At 40.5% G+C, this 18,390-nt stretch overlaps 1 protein-coding gene across 2 annotated transcripts in view; it reads left to right on the top strand.

The window, feature by feature from the left end:
• Nucleotides 1-18,390, top strand: part of TTN (titin) — a 287,640-nt gene that overhangs the window by 75,890 nt on the left and 193,360 nt on the right. For both annotated transcript variants that reach the window (XM_057551572.1, XM_057551571.1), the window contains 33 exons: nt 1,662-2,225; nt 2,736-3,017; nt 3,118-3,396; nt 4,121-4,399; nt 4,489-4,767; nt 4,887-5,174; nt 5,289-5,567; nt 5,660-5,941; nt 6,037-6,315; nt 6,433-6,711; nt 6,813-7,091; nt 7,214-7,501; nt 7,627-7,905; nt 8,041-8,322; nt 8,423-8,701; nt 8,823-9,101; nt 9,215-9,493; nt 9,597-9,884; nt 10,131-10,409; nt 10,643-10,924; nt 11,994-12,272; nt 12,394-12,675; nt 13,453-13,731; nt 13,845-14,132; nt 14,287-14,565; nt 14,660-14,938; nt 15,042-15,320; nt 15,439-15,726; nt 15,847-16,134; nt 16,669-16,950; nt 17,211-17,489; nt 17,609-17,890; nt 18,040-18,318. In XM_057551572.1, the coding sequence (XP_057407555.1) occupies nt 1,662-2,225; nt 2,736-3,017; nt 3,118-3,396; nt 4,121-4,399; nt 4,489-4,767; nt 4,887-5,174; nt 5,289-5,567; nt 5,660-5,941; nt 6,037-6,315; nt 6,433-6,711; nt 6,813-7,091; nt 7,214-7,501; nt 7,627-7,905; nt 8,041-8,322; nt 8,423-8,701; nt 8,823-9,101; nt 9,215-9,493; nt 9,597-9,884; nt 10,131-10,409; nt 10,643-10,924; nt 11,994-12,272; nt 12,394-12,675; nt 13,453-13,731; nt 13,845-14,132; nt 14,287-14,565; nt 14,660-14,938; nt 15,042-15,320; nt 15,439-15,726; nt 15,847-16,134; nt 16,669-16,950; nt 17,211-17,489; nt 17,609-17,890; nt 18,040-18,318 (9,567 nt within the window). The remainder of the gene's footprint in view (nt 1-1,661; nt 2,226-2,735; nt 3,018-3,117; nt 3,397-4,120; nt 4,400-4,488; nt 4,768-4,886; nt 5,175-5,288; nt 5,568-5,659; nt 5,942-6,036; nt 6,316-6,432; nt 6,712-6,812; nt 7,092-7,213; nt 7,502-7,626; nt 7,906-8,040; nt 8,323-8,422; nt 8,702-8,822; nt 9,102-9,214; nt 9,494-9,596; nt 9,885-10,130; nt 10,410-10,642; nt 10,925-11,993; nt 12,273-12,393; nt 12,676-13,452; nt 13,732-13,844; nt 14,133-14,286; nt 14,566-14,659; nt 14,939-15,041; nt 15,321-15,438; nt 15,727-15,846; nt 16,135-16,668; nt 16,951-17,210; nt 17,490-17,608; nt 17,891-18,039; nt 18,319-18,390) is intronic.

Raw genomic sequence — 18,390 nt, 5'->3', positions numbered from 1 at the left:
TAGTGCAGAGCCTATGAGAGACAAGAAGTCATTGTTTACAGTCATATTTCTAAAAACAGCTAAAGAAAAAAAAATTTTTTATTTCAAGAGCAACGTGAAGGAATCACACAAGCAGTGGCTCCTGATAATTTGGTTTGGGTTTTTGTTTTGTTTTGTTCTTTTTATTAAATGGTCTGGCTTGACCTCTAGCATAAAAAATTTCAGGACAGTTTGGTGCTACTAAAAAGTAAATGATGTCCGAATGTGTGTAATACTTTGGGACCAGTTAACCAATTAAGAACAGAATTACAAAATGAAAAAAGCCAAAGCATAAGACTAAAGTCAAACAAATCCTAATAAGAGACAGGGAGCTAGTATAGAACTACAAACTAGGATTCTCACCCTAAGCTTTATTACTAATTGAAAAATAACAGTAACTACACAAATATTCTGTTCTCAATTTCCTGAGGATACACAGGATGACTGTCAAGTAGGTAACACTCATCAGGTGTTTGAATTCCCTCATTAGCAAAAAAAACGAAAAACAAAACTCTTTCCTACCTCTTTTTCTCACTCTTTCTCTTTTGCTTTCTTCCTACAAAGGGAAAGTGTGAGTATGAACTTATGAACTATGGTTTAGGGTCAGAAGTAGCAATGACTTGTGCTGTTGACAGAAGCATGCACGAAATGCCAGGGTGAGGCTGTCCCTTTGTCTTCTTTTTCTTTCTCTTTTTGAAGTATAGCTGATTTACAGTATTACCTTGGTCATCTTTTTCAATGACAGCATGGAGGGGAAGGGTAAATGCAGCACGCGTCTTTGACTTGAAAAAGCCAGGGTTCCCTGTAGCTTCCTCTCCTCTACAACTCTTTTATATCAGAAACTCCACACCCCCAGGCCCATGGTGACCCATTCAGTGGATTTCACTTTGTGATCAGTCTCCGTACCGCCAAGTGCATGGCATTATTCTTAATGACACTTTGCGAAATGTCTTTACCCAAAATAGGCCGGGTCGGTAATGGGACTAACACTTGAGCTTCAAATCACAAGAGGAAAGAAGAAAGAGGAGGATTTTTGTTTTTAATCGGAAAGAGAGGTTCCTAAAGGTTTGCTTCCAAATGCAGAATGGACATGGGAAATGACTGCTATAAATATTTTTACAACTTTGAAGTGACTTAGCGGATACATTTAAAGTTGTGCCATTTAAGGATTTGCTAGTGGGCGACATGAGGGTTAGAGAGACTGTATAAAACTACAGAAACTTTTTATTACTTAATATCCCTACTCTTCAGAAAAGTCAAGTACATTTTCTTTATCTTCCTTATATGGTCTTCTAATTTGCAGAATTAAAGTACCAGCTGAATTGCTTATCACGTAATTCGAACAATTGATCAGCTCATAAAATGGACAAAGCTTTAGCAATAGTGAGTCAATGTTGCAAAATAAAGGAACATTTGTTCTTTCCCTTGATAGAGACATTTAAAGTGCTGTGTTACTCCTCTATTCAAAAAACTCTCATCCCTTTCCTTTGACACATCTTTTCACCTTAATACATTGCCTTACTTTAAGTAATGTCTCATGTCTATCTAACGCTATTACTCATCTTTTTTCTTTCTTGGAATATCTAATTACAGCAAGAGCTTTGTAGGGACAAAATATAACACTGAAAACTTTTCTTTTACAGAGGCATATCCACCAGCCTTTCTCTCCAGACCTAAGTCCATAACGACTTTTGTGGGTAAGGCAGCCAAGTTCCTCTGCACAGTGACAGGGACTCCCGTGATTGAAACCATTTGGCAGAAAGATGGCGTGGCCCTCTCACCTTCCCCTAACTGCGGGATTTCAGATGCAAACAACAAACACATTTTAGAACTCTCAAATCTTACAACTCAAGATAGAGGAGTTTACTCCTGTAAGGCTTCTAACAAGTTTGGAGCCGACATTTGCCAAGCCGAGTTGGTCATAATCGACAAACCACATTTCATTAAAGAACTAGAGCCTGTGCAATCAGCTGTCAATAAGAAGGTACACCTTGAGTGCCAAGCAGATGAAGACAGACAAGTCACAGTTACATGGAGTAAAAACGGGCAAAAGCTCCCCCCTGGGAAAGATTATAAGATCTGTTTTGAAGATAAAATAGCATCACTCGAGATCCCTCTGGCCAAACTAAAAGATACAGGAACGTATGTTTGCACAGCTTCCAATGAGGCTGGAAGTAGCTCCTCTTCGGCAACAGTAACTATCAGAGGTAAGAAGTGTGTGAATAATATTTCCACTCCCTTCTCTGGAGTCAGTGCATTTTGTGATTAAAATCATTTCATCCAAGCAGCCTTTTTGGTTTGGGGAAATCCTGGCATCGTTTGATTTTATTTTTTCAGTCTTCTTCAGAATTCACTTATTCTTGTTTGGTTAAAACTGTCTGTCATTAACAAAGCTTGCTTAAAACTTCTTCTAAGAACTTCGAGTGTCTAGGCAATCCTTAACTATCTTCTTTCATAAAATTGCTCTTTGTATAAGTAGAATTTGGTTGGTTTTGTTTTTGTTTGTTTGTTTGTTTGTTTTGACCAAGAGTCTGGGAAAGTGTTTTGGAATCATAGAAACATGGAAAGCTATTGAGTACACCACAGCCTTTTCAGAAATTTCAAGAAGACATTTTATGTGTGTTATGTGTCTCTTTGTTGTATGATGTCTACTTTTCTTTTGTGTAGTTTGTGATTCACATATCTTTTCCTTTCTCATTTTTGTTAACTTCACGTAGAGCCACCATCCTTTGTGAAGAAGGTGGATCCCTCTTATTTAATGCTCCCAGGTGAATCAGCACGCCTCCACTGCAAGCTGAAAGGCTCACCTGTGATGCAGGTTACTTGGTTTAAAAATAACAAAGAACTTACTGAGAGTAACACAGTCAGAATGTCTTTTGTCAATTCTGAGCCTGTCCTTGATATTACGGACGTAAAAGTTGAAGACAGTGGGAATTACTCGTGTGAAGCAGTGAATGACGTCGGCAGTGACAGTTGCAGTGCCGAAATAGTTATCAAAGGTTTGTTTACTCTGTCGAAGTCCATTGTTTTTCTGAGAAAATATTTTCTTTTCACTTGCTTGTAACCCATGATTTATACAATGCTGTCATGCTTTTGTAGAACCTCCTTCTTTCATCAAAACTCTCGAGCCTGCAGATATAGTGAGAGGAACAAATGCCCTCCTTCAGTGTGAAATCTCAGGCACTGGACCATTTGAAGTTCGCTGGTTCAAGGATAAGAAGCAAATTCGAAGTAGTAAAAAGTACAGGTTGTTTTCTCAGAAGTCTGTCGTGTCCCTGGAGATCTTTTCGTTTAATAGAGCGGACGTTGGTGAATATGAGTGTGTGGTTGCTAATGAAGCTGGGAAGTGTGGCTGCCTTGCAACCCGCTTACTGAAAGGTTAGAGCTTGAAACACTGGTATCTCTTTAATAAATTGTCAAAATAGCTTTCTTTTTTTTTTTAATTTATTTTTATTTATTTATGGCTGTGTTGGGTCTTCGTTTCTGTGCGAGGGCTTTCTCTAGTTGTGGCAAGCGGGGGCCACTCTTCATCGCGGTGCGCGGGCCTCTCACTATCGCGGCCTCTCTTGTTGGGGAGCACAGGCTCCAGACGCGCAGGCTCAGTAGTTGTGGCTCACGGGCCCAGCCGCCCCGCGGCATGTGGGATCTTCCAGGACCAGGGCTCGAACCCGTGTGGCCTGCATTGGCAGGCGGATTCCCAACCACTGCGCCACCAGGGAAGCCCCCCAAATAGCTTTCTTAACCCAAGGAAGGAAAACTGGTACTTTCTTTTCTCCTCCTGATCTTTGAAAATATGTTTTGCCTTTGGTTTGACCTGGGACCCTGGGGAAAATCCAATCTTTATCTTGAGACCAGTATAAATATTTAATCTCTGATAACAAAAGTGAACTACATAATAAGCGATTTTGTCAGCTGATAACCGTTTAGCTTCCTTGCTTCTTTCTCTTGGGTGGAATTGTAGTTCCTCTTGAATTTGATTTCTTCTTCTAATTAACCAACACTGTGGAATAGATAAATGTAATCTAGATAAAGTTCTTAAATGCATATGGTGTTGAAGTGTTAGGGAATTAATAAATTTTGGGTGCTCTCTTTCTTTAATTAGAACCACCAATCTTTGTAAAGAAAGTAGATGATTTTACTGCACTAGCAGGACAAACGGTTACCTTACAAGCTGCTGTGAGAGGGTCAGAACCCATTTCTGTCACATGGATGAAAGGACAGAAGATCATTAAAGAAGATGGAAAAATCAAAATGAGCTTTGCGAATGGTGTTGCGGTCTTGATAATCCCTGATGTGCAGATTAGTTTTGCTGACAAATACACATGCCTGGCTGAAAATGAAGCTGGAAGCCAAACGTCTGTTGGGGAACTAATAGTTAAAGGTTCGTGTAAGAACATTGAGTTGATATTTCCTCTTAAAATGGAACCTTAAAACACACTTCAGAATTCTAACTATTTAATACCATTGTAGAACCTGCCAAAATCGTTGAGAGGGCAGAACTGATCCAGGTGACAGCAGGAGACCCAGCCACGCTGGAGTATACAGTCACGGGTACCCCAGAGCTCAAGCCCAAATGGTACAAAGACGGGAGACCTTTGATTGCCAGTAAAAAGTATCGAATAAGTTTTAAAAACAATGTTGCCCAACTCAAGTTTTATTCCACCGAACTGCATGATAGTGGCCAATACACATTTGAGATTTCCAACGAAGTGGGCAGCAGCTCCTGTGAGACAACTTTCACTGTCTTAGGTTAGTATCTTTAGAAACCTGTGCTTCCATATTCCTTTGAAACCCAACAAACAACCAAAACTAAAATCACTGAGCACTGTTCCACATTGTTCTTTCTTCTCTTCTTGTGCTGTGAACAGATCGAGACATTGCTCCATTTTTTACCAAACCCCTACGCAATGTGGACGGTGTGGTTAGTGGGACCTGCAGGCTGGACTGCAAAATCGCTGGCTCCCTCCCCATGAGGGTGTCCTGGTTTAAGGATGGTAAAGAAATAGCTTCCTCTGACAGATACAGAATAGCATTTGTGGAAGGCACAGCCTCTTTGGAGATAAGCAGCATAGACATGAATGATGCAGGGAATTTCACCTGTCGAGCCACAAATTCCATGGGAAGCAAAGACTGCAGTGGAGCCGTGATTGTGCAAGGTTGGCTGGAAACTGTACCTTTCATTCTTACGTAGACGATGTTCAAATTAAGCCTTCTTCCCTTCAGTCGCGCCTCTTAACTCTTTGAAATTCTTTCTTATCCCCCTTCTTTAGAACCACCCAGTTTTGTAACTAAACTGGCATCGAAGGATGTTCTGCCTGGCTCGACCATCTGCCTGAAGAGCACCTTCCAAGGGTCTACCCCTCTCACAGTCAGATGGTTTAAGGGTGACAAAGAGCTGGTTTCCGGTGGAAACTGCTATATCACCAAAGAAGCTTTAGAAAGTTCCCTGGAACTCTATGTAGTAAAAACCTCCGACTCAGGCACATATACCTGTAAAGTCAGCAACGTGGCTGGAGCCGTGGAGTGCAGTGCAAAGTTATTTGTAAAAGGTTTGCATGGTTTTCTTGACATCTTTGTGCCACCATTGTTAGAAGTTCTTTCCTCTTTCTCACGTTTCTGGGTGATTTCTTGCCTTCCACAGAACCTGCCACATTTGTTGAAAAGTTAGAGCCATCACAGCTGTTAAAAAAGGGAGACGCCACCCAGCTAGCCTGCAAAGTAACGGGCACCCCTCCGATTAAAATAACGTGGTTTGCAAATGACAGAGAAATTAAGGAGAGCAGCAAACACAAAATGTCTTTTGTGGAGTCCACCGCGGTTCTAACACTTAAAGATGTTGCCATTGACGACAGCGGTGAATATATGTGTGAGGCTCAAAATGAGGCTGGCAATGACCACTGTGGTAGCATTTTAATAGTCAAAGGTTTGTGTTCACATTGCCCCTTGTGTTACCAAAGTTGTGGCCCAGGGCACAGACTCCACCCCCATTAACTCACAATAATTCCTTTTCCACTATAGAGTCACCTTACTTTACCAAGGAATTTAAGCCCATTGAAGTGTTGAAGGAGTATGATGTCACATTGCTGGCCGAGGTGGCAGGCACACCTCCCTTTGAGATCACTTGGTTCAAAGACAACACAGCACTGCGAAGTGGTAGAAAGTATAAAACCTTCATTCAGGATCAGCTGGTCAGCCTGCAGATCCTCAAGTTTGTAGCTTTGGACACAGGTGAATACCAGTGTCGGGTGACCAATGAGGTGGGCAGCAGCACCTGCAGTGCCAAGGTGACTTTAAGAGGTTAGTGTCAGTTCTAATGACGGACCAGCTTTTCTACAGTGTCAGTGATTTTTTTTTTTTTTTGAAGCCAGTTTTGCTATAGAGCTGGTATTCATTGAGAATTCATTCTTCTACTAGAACCCCCAGCTTTTGTAAAGAAGATTGAGAGCACCAGCTCCCTTAGAGGAGGTACTGCTGCCTTCCAGGCCACTCTGAAGGGCTCCTTGCCAATCACGGTGACTTGGCTAAAAGACAACGATGAAATCACTGAAGATGATAACATAAGAATGACCTTTGAGAACAATGTGGCCAGCCTGTACCTCAGTGGCATTGAAATCAAGCATGATGGGAAATATGTCTGTCAGGCCAAAAATGATGCGGGAGTACAGAGATGTTCCGCATTACTCTCAGTAAAAGGTTGGTTCAGAAAGTTTGCCGTGGGTTTTAGGAAAAAATGCAGATGTAAGCCTTTCAGCAGAGCAATTCACAACCCACACCTATCCCTTTGTTTTCTACAGAACCTGCAACAATCATTGAGGAGGCTGTGTCTATAGATGTCACCCAAAGAGACCCAGCCACTTTGCAGGTTAAATTTTCAGGGACTAAGGAGATTACAGCCAAATGGTTTAAAGATGGCCAAGAACTGACCCTGGGCCAAAAATATAAAATCAGTGTCACTGACACGGTCTCTATACTGAAGATTATTTCTACAGAAAAGAGAGATAGTGGAGAATATACTTTCGAAGTCCAAAATGATGTCGGGAGGAGCAGCTGCAAGGCTAGCATTAATGTATTAGGTTGGTACAGCTTTTCTATGGAGAGAAACTGGGCATTTCTGTGCTCCTTCATCTCTTACAATTTTAGAGAAAATAAAAATTGGTAGATTGACCAACCATTTTTTTTCTTTTTCATTGCATAGATCTTATCATACCTCCCTCATTCACCAAAAGGCTGAAGAAAATGGACAGCATTAAAGGGTCTTTTATTGACTTAGAATGTATAGTGGCTGGGTCACATCCCATGAGCATCCAGTGGTTCAAAGATGACCAAGAAATAACAGCTAGTGAAAAATACAAATTCTCTTTTCATGACAATACTGCCTTCTTGGAAATCAGTCAGCTGGAAGGTACAGACAGTGGAACCTACACTTGTTCTGCCACTAATAAGGCAGGACACAACCAGTGCAGTGGCCATCTGACAGTCAAAGGTTGGCAATTTTTATCCCCGCCTCTCAAGAACTTATTGCTCTCTCATTTCTTAATTCTTACCTTGACTGATCATTCTAAAATAAACCATTCCTTTCCCCTTTTGCTTCTTTTTCTTTCACCCCAGAACCCCCTTACTTCCTGGAAAAGCCACAGTCACAAGATGTCAATCCCAATACAAGGGTTCAATTAAAGGCGCTCGTGGGTGGCACTGCACCCATGACAATAAAATGGTTTAAAGATAACAAAGAGTTGCACTCGGGAGCAGCTCGCTCAGTTTGGAAGGATGACACCTCCACCATTCTAGAGATCTTTTCAGCCAAAGCTGCTGATGTGGGGACCTACATTTGCCAACTGAGCAACGATGTTGGCACAGCAACCAGTAAAGCCACTCTCTTTGTAAAAGGTCTGGTCTCTACATTTTCTCATTGTCTTGCTTGCCTAGATTTTCTTGGAGGGAGGGAAGAGGCTTAAGAAAACGATTCTCATTGGCCTTTGGTTTAAAAAGTGTTCAATATCACATGTTTTCCCCCATCTTTAGAACCTCCTCACTTCATTAAGAAGCCCAGCCCAGTCCTAGTGCTGAGGACTGGACAATCCACGACATTTGAATGCCAAATAACAGGCACTCCTGAAATCAGAGTTTCTTGGTATCTGGACGGGAATGAAATAACAGCCATAGAGAAACATGGCATTTCCTTCACTGACGGTTTAGCCACTTTCCAAATTTCTGGTGCCAGGGTAGAAAATAGTGGGACTTATGTCTGTGAAGCTCGTAACGACGCTGGCATGGCAAGCTGCAGCATTGAGTTAAAAGTGAAAGGTTCGTTACTGCATCTTCTCTCCTTTCTGGCTGTGCTGCTGGCTAGTCCTCGGGTCTTCCTTTGAGTAAGCTGTTCTCTGTCTTCCTTTTGAATCTTTAGACCCTCCCACCATTATCAGGGAGCTGAAGCCCGTGGAAGTAGTCAAAGGTAGTGACGTGGAGCTGGAGTGTGAAGTTATGGGAACATCTCCATTTGAGGTCACTTGGCTGAAGAATAACAAGGAAATTCGAAGCAGCAAAAAGTATACGCTGACTGACAGAGTGTCAGTGTTTAATCTCAGTATCAACAAATGTGATCCCTCAGACACTGGTGAATACCAGTGCATCGTATCCAACGAAGGCGGCAGCTGTTCTTGTAGTGCTAGAGTCTCTCTGAAAGGTCAGTTAGACACACAAGGAGCAGGCTATCTGATAAAAATTCTGTAATGCTCTTTAACCTTGTATGATGGGTAGGAGTTCAAATATACCTCTTCTTTTCACACTGTCTACTTTAACCACAGAGCCACCCTCGTTCACTAAGAAGATAGAAAACGTCACTACTGTTTTGAAAAGTTCTGCCACCTTTCAGAGCACTGTGGCGGGCTCTTCTCCCATTTTTATAACCTGGCTCAAGGATGATCAGATTCTGGATGAAGATGATAATGTTCACATCTCCTTTGTGAACAATGTGGCCACAGTCCAAATCAGATCTGTGGATAATGGACACAGCGGGAGGTATACGTGTCAAGCCAAGAACGAGTCAGGAGTTGAGAGGTGTTATGCTTTCCTTTTAGTACAAGGTGTGTAAGCTAATCCCTTTCAAGAGTTATTCTGTGAAGACAATTTCACAAGCAGTTCCTTGGTTCCATGGAATTATTAATGAAACTCATCCACGTTTTCATTCTTACTACAGAACCCGCTCATATCCTAGAGAAACCTAAGTCTGTTGATGTCACTGAAAAAGACCCAGTGACCTTGGAGTGTCTTGTGGCCGGAACGCCAGAACTCATAGTGAAGTGGTTTAAAGATGGGAGACAAATAGTGCCCAGTAGATATTTTTCAATGAGTTTTGAAAATAACGTGGCCAGTTTTAGGATTCAGTCAGTAATGAAGCAAGACAGCGGGGCGTATACTTTCAAGGTGGAAAATGACTTTGGAAGCAGTAGCTGTGATGCCTACCTGAGAGTGCTAGGTTTGTATCTTGGCCCCAGTCAGCTTCCCTTATGTATATTATTGTCCTTGGTAAACAAATGGCAACATATTAATGGATGTGTTTTGCTGTTTGCATTGGACAGATCAAAATATTCCTCCATCATTCACCAAAAAATTAAGCAAAATGGATAAAGTTCTAGGCTCTTCCATTCATATGGAGTGCAAGGTTTCTGGCTCACTTCCTATTAGTGCTCAGTGGTTTAAGGATGGAAAAGAAATAACTACAAGTGCAAAATACAGGCTTGTCTGTCACGAAAACACTGTGTCGCTGGACGTTAGTAATCTGGAATTAGAAGATACTGCGAATTACACATGCAAAGTCTCAAATGTAGCAGGGGACGAGGCATGCAGTGGCATCTTAACTGTAAAAGGTTAGAATTTCTTTACCTCTTCCTGACCCTTCTCTGCGATTGCTTTTCAAATATAGCACTCTTTCCTGGAGTCCTTTAAAACTAAAAGTCTCCATAATTCTGTTTCTTTAGATACATATATATTGAGTTCTAGAAATATTCAGTCATTACCTCTTTTCAATAATGTTTTTTTATATGTCCATAAAACTGTCAAAATAACCCAACAACAAGGAATTTAATTATATGTATTTCCCTTAAAATCTATAGAACCACCAAGTTTCCTAGTGAAACCTGAGCGACAACAAGCCATACCTGATTCTACAGTGGAATTTAAAGCTATACTAAAAGGAACACCACCGTTTAAAGTAAAGTGGTTTAAGGATGATGTGGAACTTGCCTCTGGACCTAAATATTTCATTGGCTTGGAAGGATCAACTACCTTTTTAAATCTCTATTCAGTGGATGCTTCCAAGACTGGACAATATACTTGCCAAGTTACCAACGATGTTGGTAGCGACTCTTGTACCACAGTGTTGCTTGTGACAGGTGTGCAAGTTTGATTGTTTTATGTTTCTGTCTGACCTGTGGCTCCTGTCCTTTCTGTAATCTTTTACAATGTATGTACCCAGTCAAGAAAGTACCCTTCTTTCTAACACAGTACACTCTATTTGCCAGGCATTGTTCATGTTTTTCTCTTTCCTATGTAGTACCTAATTGAACTTTTGTTATTTATATCTGCTCTGTTCCCTCATAAATCTCCTCTTTTCTTCACTCTCTAGAACCACCAAGGTTTGCAAAGAAACTAGAAGCAACCAAAATAGTGAAAGCAGGTGACTCAGCACGACTTGAATGCAAGATAACTGGATCCCCAGACATCAGAGTTGTGTGGTACAGAAATGAACATGAACTCCCAGCCAGTGATAAATATAGAATGGCTTTCATTGACTCAGTGGCCGTCATACAGATGAATAGTCTTGATACTGAGGACAGTGGGGATTTCATTTGTGAGGCTCAGAACCCTGCTGGCAGCACAAGCTGCAGTACCAAGGTTATGGTAAAAGGTAGAAACCTCTTTCCTCTGTTCCTCATTACCTGAAACCCACCTTCTTCTCCCCAGGCTATCATAGCTCTTCATTCTTTTGCTGTCATTTTTAGCTTCCATTTGAGATCATAGAACATTTTCCCAAACTAGTATTATTTCCATTTTTAGATGTTTTTTCTTCTTAAGATTTGCTTACTGTAGCCAATCATTCTGAGATATTTTTCTTGTTACTCCAATGCCGTAATTTTACTCACCTCAACATATTAGCCAAGAAGTTCAAATTTGATGTTTCCAAAATGCTCAAAAAAACAAAGTGGGCATTTTAAAATTAATTTTTGCCTTCAATCAACTTATAAATATATCATCATCCTCACTCTAATCGTTATCTATCATTAAAAGCAAGGAATATTTACCACATATATACAAGGTTCAAGCAATACAGATTTTAACCTTACATTTACAACAGGACAATTATATATATTTTTCTCTCTCAAAAGTCAGTTCCTATTTTTTAAAATTATATCACTATACTTTGTCGCAAATAGTACTAGTATTTTCAAGAATTTTTTTCACAAAGTCCAAGTTTGTCATATTGTAAGGCGATTATTACAAAAACCATTTGTTGACATGGAAGACTTAGAGCACAAATGTTGTGATAACTTCCAAGTGTCCCAACTGTAATGTGTATACAAAAAATTTCATTCCTGAAGTCAGGACTCCATACCTCATGCAAATCATATTGATTCTTACACTTGGGTTTGGGGGTTTGTTTGGTTATTGTTTTGTTTTGCTTTACAGTTTTGTGCATCAATCTTTATAGTCCCAGAAAAAGTAGTAAGGTGGAGTAGACAGAATGTTGAACTGCTCAGTAAGGTCACCTGAGGTCTAGCCCGGGTTCTCGGCCAGTGAAGCAGAGTGATTTTGTAAAGGCTGATGGCTTCTCTGAAGCTGTTACTCCTCAACACTAAAGTGATAGTGCTAGACCTATTATAGTATCTTGACGCATTCTTCCAATTTAAAAACAAAGAAATAAAAATATTCTATGAAGTTAAGTAGCCCAATTCATGAGGAATTCTTGTTTTTTACAGAACCACCTGTTTTTAGCAGCTTCCCTCCTGTGGTAGAAACCCTTAAAAATGCTGAAGTTAGTCTTGAATGTGAACTTTTGGGAACGCCACCATTTGAGGTGGTTTGGTACAAAGATAAGCGACAACTCCGAAGTAGCAAGAAATACAAGATTACATCCAAAAATTTCCATGCAAGTATTCACATTCTCAGTGTCAACACTTCAGATATTGGTGAATACCACTGCAAAGCACAGAATGAAGTAGGAAGTGATACTTGCATTTGTACTGTAAAATTAAAAGGTAAGCATTATTTCCTGCTCATGGCAGAAATGGCAGGAATGTGCAAAATGCTTATTTGTTTTCTCTCTTCCATTATCTCGACAATCTTTCCAACAATCTCCATCCATCTTTCCCTCTTCAGAACCACCAAGATTTGTCTCCAAACTGAACAGCCTCACGGTTTTAGCTGGTGAGCCCGCTGAGTTACAAGCATCCATAGAAGGCACCCAGCCTATTTCTGTCCAGTGGCTTAAAGAAAAGGAAGAAGTGATTAGAGAAAGTGAAAACATCAGAATAACATTTGTGGAAAATGTTGCAACTCTGCAGTTTGCAAAAGCAGAACCAGCTAATGCTGGGAAGTATATCTGCCAAATCAAGAATGATGGTGGAATGAGGGAGAACATGGCCACGTTGACTGTTTTAGGTTGGTACAATATGGTGCGATAGTTCCTTGATACAAGGAGGTGCCAAACGCTGAGATGACTTGCTAAGAGATACTGGTAGAATCTCCTGTTTTGAATTTTTAGAACTATATCAATCATCACCCATTTCAAAGCTTTAGGGGAAAGGACCTTTCAAACACTCTTTTCTGTGTCTGTGAGCCTAACAAAAATGAGCCGTCTCTTTTATTATTTTCTTGATGGGTTAGGAGATGTAATCAGGACTATCTTTTGTTGAAGCATGAAAAAATTGGGAGCCCAGCATATGCTACAAGGAAATTTTTTCCCAAAGTAACAGTTGTTAAAGCTGACAAGAACTCCAAAGATCAAAGTTTGATAGGAACGACTTGCACTTTCATCTTTGGGCATATTCATTTTTAATTTTGCCATTGTCTGGATAACAACTTTCAAAAACCTGTCTTTAGCACCTTAAAGTAGAACAGAAATACTGAGTAATTCATAACAACATGTAGGCTTTGTTGTAGAGAGGGTCAAGCGCAAATCAATATATATCGACATTGATTTGTGCATTGAATTGTTTTGGAAGCAACTAATGCACCAACATATTTCTTAATAATAACTCGTATAATTTCATGACAGTGTGTAATTATGGAATCACATTTTAAGGTCTAGAGAAAGAGAGAGAGAGAGAGAGCCCGAAGATATCCATATCATTGGAAGAAACAGTGTTAATGAATTTGATAGTAGAAACAAGGTAAAGGTAACAGGCTTTGACAGATGGCTATCACATTTTATTTCAGAGCCTGCGGTCATTGTCGAGAAGGCAGGTTCGATGACAGTGACTGCAGGAGAAACGTGCACTCTGGAGTGTAAGGTGGCTGGCACTCCTGAACTCTCAGTCGAATGGTACAAGGATGGAAAGCTGTTGACCAGCAGCCAAAAACACAAATTTAGCTTCTACAACAAAATCTCTTCCTTAAAGATTCTCTCCGTTGAAAAGCAAGATGCAGGCACATACACTTTCCAGGTTCAAAATAATGTCGGAAAAAGCAGCTGCACAGCTGTGGTTGATGTTTCAGGTTAGTTCGGATATGTTCTTCCCATCGCTTATGCAAATTCCTTTCACACGCTTTCTTCTCTCAAGTGTCTTCTATTCTTTCAAACCACGAGTCTCTTGCCTCTCCTCATGCAGACCGAATGGTTCCTCCCTCTTTCACACGAAGACTGAAAGATACAGTTGGGGTGCTGGGTACATCTTGCATCTTGGAGTGCAAAGTAGCTGGATCATCGCCTATCTCTGTTGCCTGGTTTCATGAGAAAACCAAGATTGTCAGTGGAGCAAAGTACCAAACTACGTTTTCAGATAATGTCTGCGCGTTGCAGCTGAATTCTCTAGACTCATCGGACATGGGCAATTACACATGCGTGGCTGCTAATGTCGCTGGGTCTGATGAATGCCGTGCTGTGTTGGCTGTACAAGGTCAGTGTTAGACGCTCACACCCTTTCTTATGAGTTCCTCTTTGGCTGCATATCCAGGTTGACACACATTCAAAAGTGCTCTTCTTTTTGATTCAAAATTGCAACTAAATTCGAAGCTTACAGGATTTTATCATTGTCCTCCTTGTCTATGTAGAACCACCCTCTTTTGTGAAGGAACCTGAACCTTTGGAAGTACTACCAGGCAAAAACATCACCTTCACAAGTGTCATTAGAGGAACACCTCCGTTCAAGGTTGGCTGGTTCAGAGGTGCCAGAGAACTGGTGAAAGGAGACAGATGTAACATCTATTTTGAAGACACCGTGGCAGAACTGGAATTATTTAATGTCGACATATCTCAGAGCGGGGAATATACCTGTGTGGTTTCTAACAATGCCGGCCAAACATCCTGCACTACCCGTCTCTTTGTAAAAGGTTTGCTCCAGTACATTTGTGCTTCCTACTTTTTAAGGGACATCTTTGTTTGTGTTTTCACCGTGTTTAACTGCTGTGCTTTGTCACTCCCCAGAACCAGCTGTATTTGTGAAGAAATTAAGTGGTCACTCTATAGAACCAGGGAAGTCCATCATTCTGGAGAGCACCTACACTGGAACACTACCCATTTCAGTTACCTGGAAAAAGGATGGTGTGAACATTACACCATCTGAAAAATGCAACATAGTCACAACAGAGAAGACCTGCATCCTGGAAATTCTGCATAGCACAAAAGGAGATGCAGGACAGTATTCTTGCGAGATTGAAAACGAGGCAGGAAGGGATGTTTGTGAAGCTCTGGTATCTACATTAGGTGTGTTTCTTATTCTCAAATGATTGATATTTGTCTAACATGAGGCACGGTTTGTGTGGTTTTCTTTAATTCCAGTTGCTGACTGTGAATCTTTCTTCTTTAGAACCACCTTATTTTGTTACGGAACTGAAGCCTCTGGAGGCATCAGTTGGAGATTCGGTTTCTTTACAATGCCAAGTTGCTGGGACACCAGAAGTTACAGTGTCTTGGTACAAAGGCGATACCAAGTTACGGTCAACTCCTGACTACAGGACCTATTTTACAAACAATGTGGCCACGCTTGTTTTTAATAAAGTGAACATCAGTGACAGTGGAGAGTACACATGCAAAGCAGAAAACAGTATAGGGACTGCTTCTTCTAAGACTGTCTTCAGAATTCAAGGTGATGATATTATTTTAGAAATTAAGAAGTTTCTTTTTTCCTTGTCTTCACTCTTATCTTTATGGGGAAATTTTTATTTCATCTACTAACACCTCAAGTATTACTTGTCTTCCGACAGAGCGCCAGCTCCCACCTTCCTTTGCAAGGCAATTAAAGGATATCGAACAAACTGTTGGGTTACCAGTTACCCTCACTTGTCGATTGAATGGCTCCGCACCCATCCAAGTGTGCTGGTATAGAGATGGGGTACTTTTACGAGATGATGAAAATCTACAGACATCATTTGTAGATAATGTGGCAACTTTAAAAATTTTGCAAACAGACTTGAGTCACTCTGGCCAGTACTCCTGCTCAGCTTCTAATTCACTTGGAACAGCGTCTTCCAGTGCTAGACTGACAGCAAGAGGTTTGTTCCCATGTTACTCTCTCTCTTTGCAAACCATGACTTCTTATTCATTGTCAAAGTAGAAACGGCCAATAAAAAAGAGAAAAAAAACCCACGTTGCCTTTTCTTCTCATCTTTCAGAACCTAAGAAATCTCCCTTCTTTGACATCAAGCCTGTATCTATAGATGTTATTGCTGGGGAAAGTGCTGACTTTGAGTGTCATGTTACTGGTGCTCAACCAATGCGAATTACTTGGTCAAAAGATAACAAGGAGATCCGTCCTGGAGGAAACTACACAATTACATGTGTGGGAAATACTCCCCATTTGAGAATTCTTAAAGTAGGCAAAGGAGACTCTGGTCAATATACTTGCCAAGCAACCAACGATGTTGGCAAAGACATGTGCTCAGCTCAACTCAGTGTAAAAGGTATCTTCACATGGCATTTACCAATATTGTTCTTTCCCATGTTGTGTAATTTTCTTCAAAAACTTTCTTTAGTTTTTAAATGTTCGTGATAAAGTAACTGGATCATGTTGGAATTTGTATGTTAGTGGTGGAAGCAACATTCATCGAAGTTCTGTTTTCTCTTTATTTTGTTCTTTAAGTTAGTGTATCTCTAAGAGTAGTCTTATCAGAGGGTTGTTTAATTGAAATTTGTTAAATGTTGTTTCAACTCTCTCTTTTTTCGCTCTTTCCTATTATATGGCATTCTGACTTACCATTTTGATCAAATACCTCTGTAATGCATTAACTTACATGTTTTAGTTTCCATATCCAAACTACAAAGAGTAATTTGCCAATTAAATTCTCTATTAAAAATATTAGAAGTTTAATAGAAAAGATATTTTACCACAAAATTCTCAGAAAGTACATATATTCTTACTAATAAACCAGATTAAAAATGTACTTATGGACTCTTCAGCTACAGACGTAAGCTGTTTTTTTCCTTTGACTTACTAGAACCTCCAAAGTTTGTTAAGAAATTAGAAGCTTCAAAAGTTGCAAAGCAGGGAGAATCCATCAAACTGGAATGTAAAATAAGCGGTTCCCCGGAAATCAAAGTTTTGTGGTTCCGAAATGATGGTGAACTTCATGAAAGTTGGAAATACAACATGTCATTCGTGGATTCTGTGGCATCGCTCACCATCAATGAAGCCAGCACGGAGGATAGTGGGGACTATATCTGTGAAGCCCATAACAGTGTTGGGGACGCCAGCTGCAGCACAGCCCTGACGATTAAAGGTTAGACATGCTAAGCTGCTTTCTTTCTTCCTTCTCCTCTGATCTGGATTCTTTTTCAGCAATGTTCTGAGCTCCAAAATAAAAAGGCTAGTTAAGGGGATTTGCTTGCAATTCTTAAACTAGTTTTTATGACCAGTCATTTCTTATGTTAGTATACTGTCATATGGTCGCACCAGGCACTCAACGATTTAGACTCTAAAATATTTTTTCCCTTTCATTAGGCAAATGCTCTCATCTCTTATCTTCTTTTCTTCTGGTAGCACCTCCTGTTTTCACCCAGAAGCCTTCTCCAGTAGGAGCCCTTAAAGGTTCTGAAGTTATCTTCCAATGTGAAATTTCGGGAACCCCCCCATTTGAAGTGGTGTGGGTTAAAGATCGAAAGCAAGTTCGGAGAAGCAAGAAATTTAAAATCACTTCGAAAAATTTTGATACAAGTCTCCACATCCTTAATCTGGAAGCTGCCGATGTAGGAGAATATCACTGCAAAGCTGCTAATGAGGTGGGAAGTGACACGTGTGTTTGCACTGTCACGTTCAAAGGTTTGTATCCATGGGCACAAAAATATTTATCTCTTGCTTTCATCTTTTCTTGCTTGACCAATAATGTATGTGGCTGTGATTCTCATCTTTTTTCTCTAACCACAAATTTCTTTCATTAGAAGCCCCACGGTTTGTGAAGAAGCTAAGTGACACCTCAACCCTCGCTGGGGATGCTGTTGAGTTACGGGCCGTAGTAGAAGGCTTCCAGCCCATTACTGTCGTCTGGCTGAAAGATAAAGGTGACATCATCAGAGAGAGTGAAAACACTAGGATTTCATTCATTGATAACGTTGCAACACTCCAACTTGGGAGCCCAGAAGCATCTAACTCTGGAAAATACGTGTGCCAGATCAGAAACGATGCCGGAATGAGAGAGTGTTCAGCAGTCTTGACTGTTCTAGGTTAGTAACAAAGTACAGCCTGAGAAAAAAATCAGGTTGATTGACCCATGATCATTGCCTGCAGATATTACTCTTAGCCAATAATATACTGATTACACTCTTAGTTGAAAGAAGACTTTGTGTTCAATGCAATATACTTCTTCTTTCAGAACCAGCCAGAATCATAGAGAAACCAGAACCCATGACTGTCACTACTGGAAATCCTTTTGCATTAGAGTGTGCAGTGGCTGGGACACCAGAACTTTCAGCCAAGTGGTTCAAAGATGGGAGAGAATTATCTGCAGACAGCAAACATCACATCACGTTTGTCAACAAAGTGGCTTCACTTAAAATCCCTTGTGCAGAAATTAGTGACAAGGGGTTATATAGCTTTGAAGTGAAAAACAGTGTTGGTAAAAGTAACTGCACTGTGTCTGTCCACGTTTCGGGTGAGTAGTATGAGGTTTTTGTGAATATACCGTTTTTCCTGGGGTAGAAAATAAAGCTTCTCTTTCAACGGA

This window comes from Balaenoptera acutorostrata, chromosome 8 (assembly GCF_949987535.1).
Source record: "Balaenoptera acutorostrata chromosome 8, mBalAcu1.1, whole genome shotgun sequence".
NCBI lineage: Eukaryota > Metazoa > Chordata > Mammalia > Artiodactyla > Balaenopteridae > Balaenoptera > Balaenoptera acutorostrata.
Note: the sequence above shows the minus strand (reverse complement) of the source record. Positions and strands in the feature narration are given on the sequence as shown.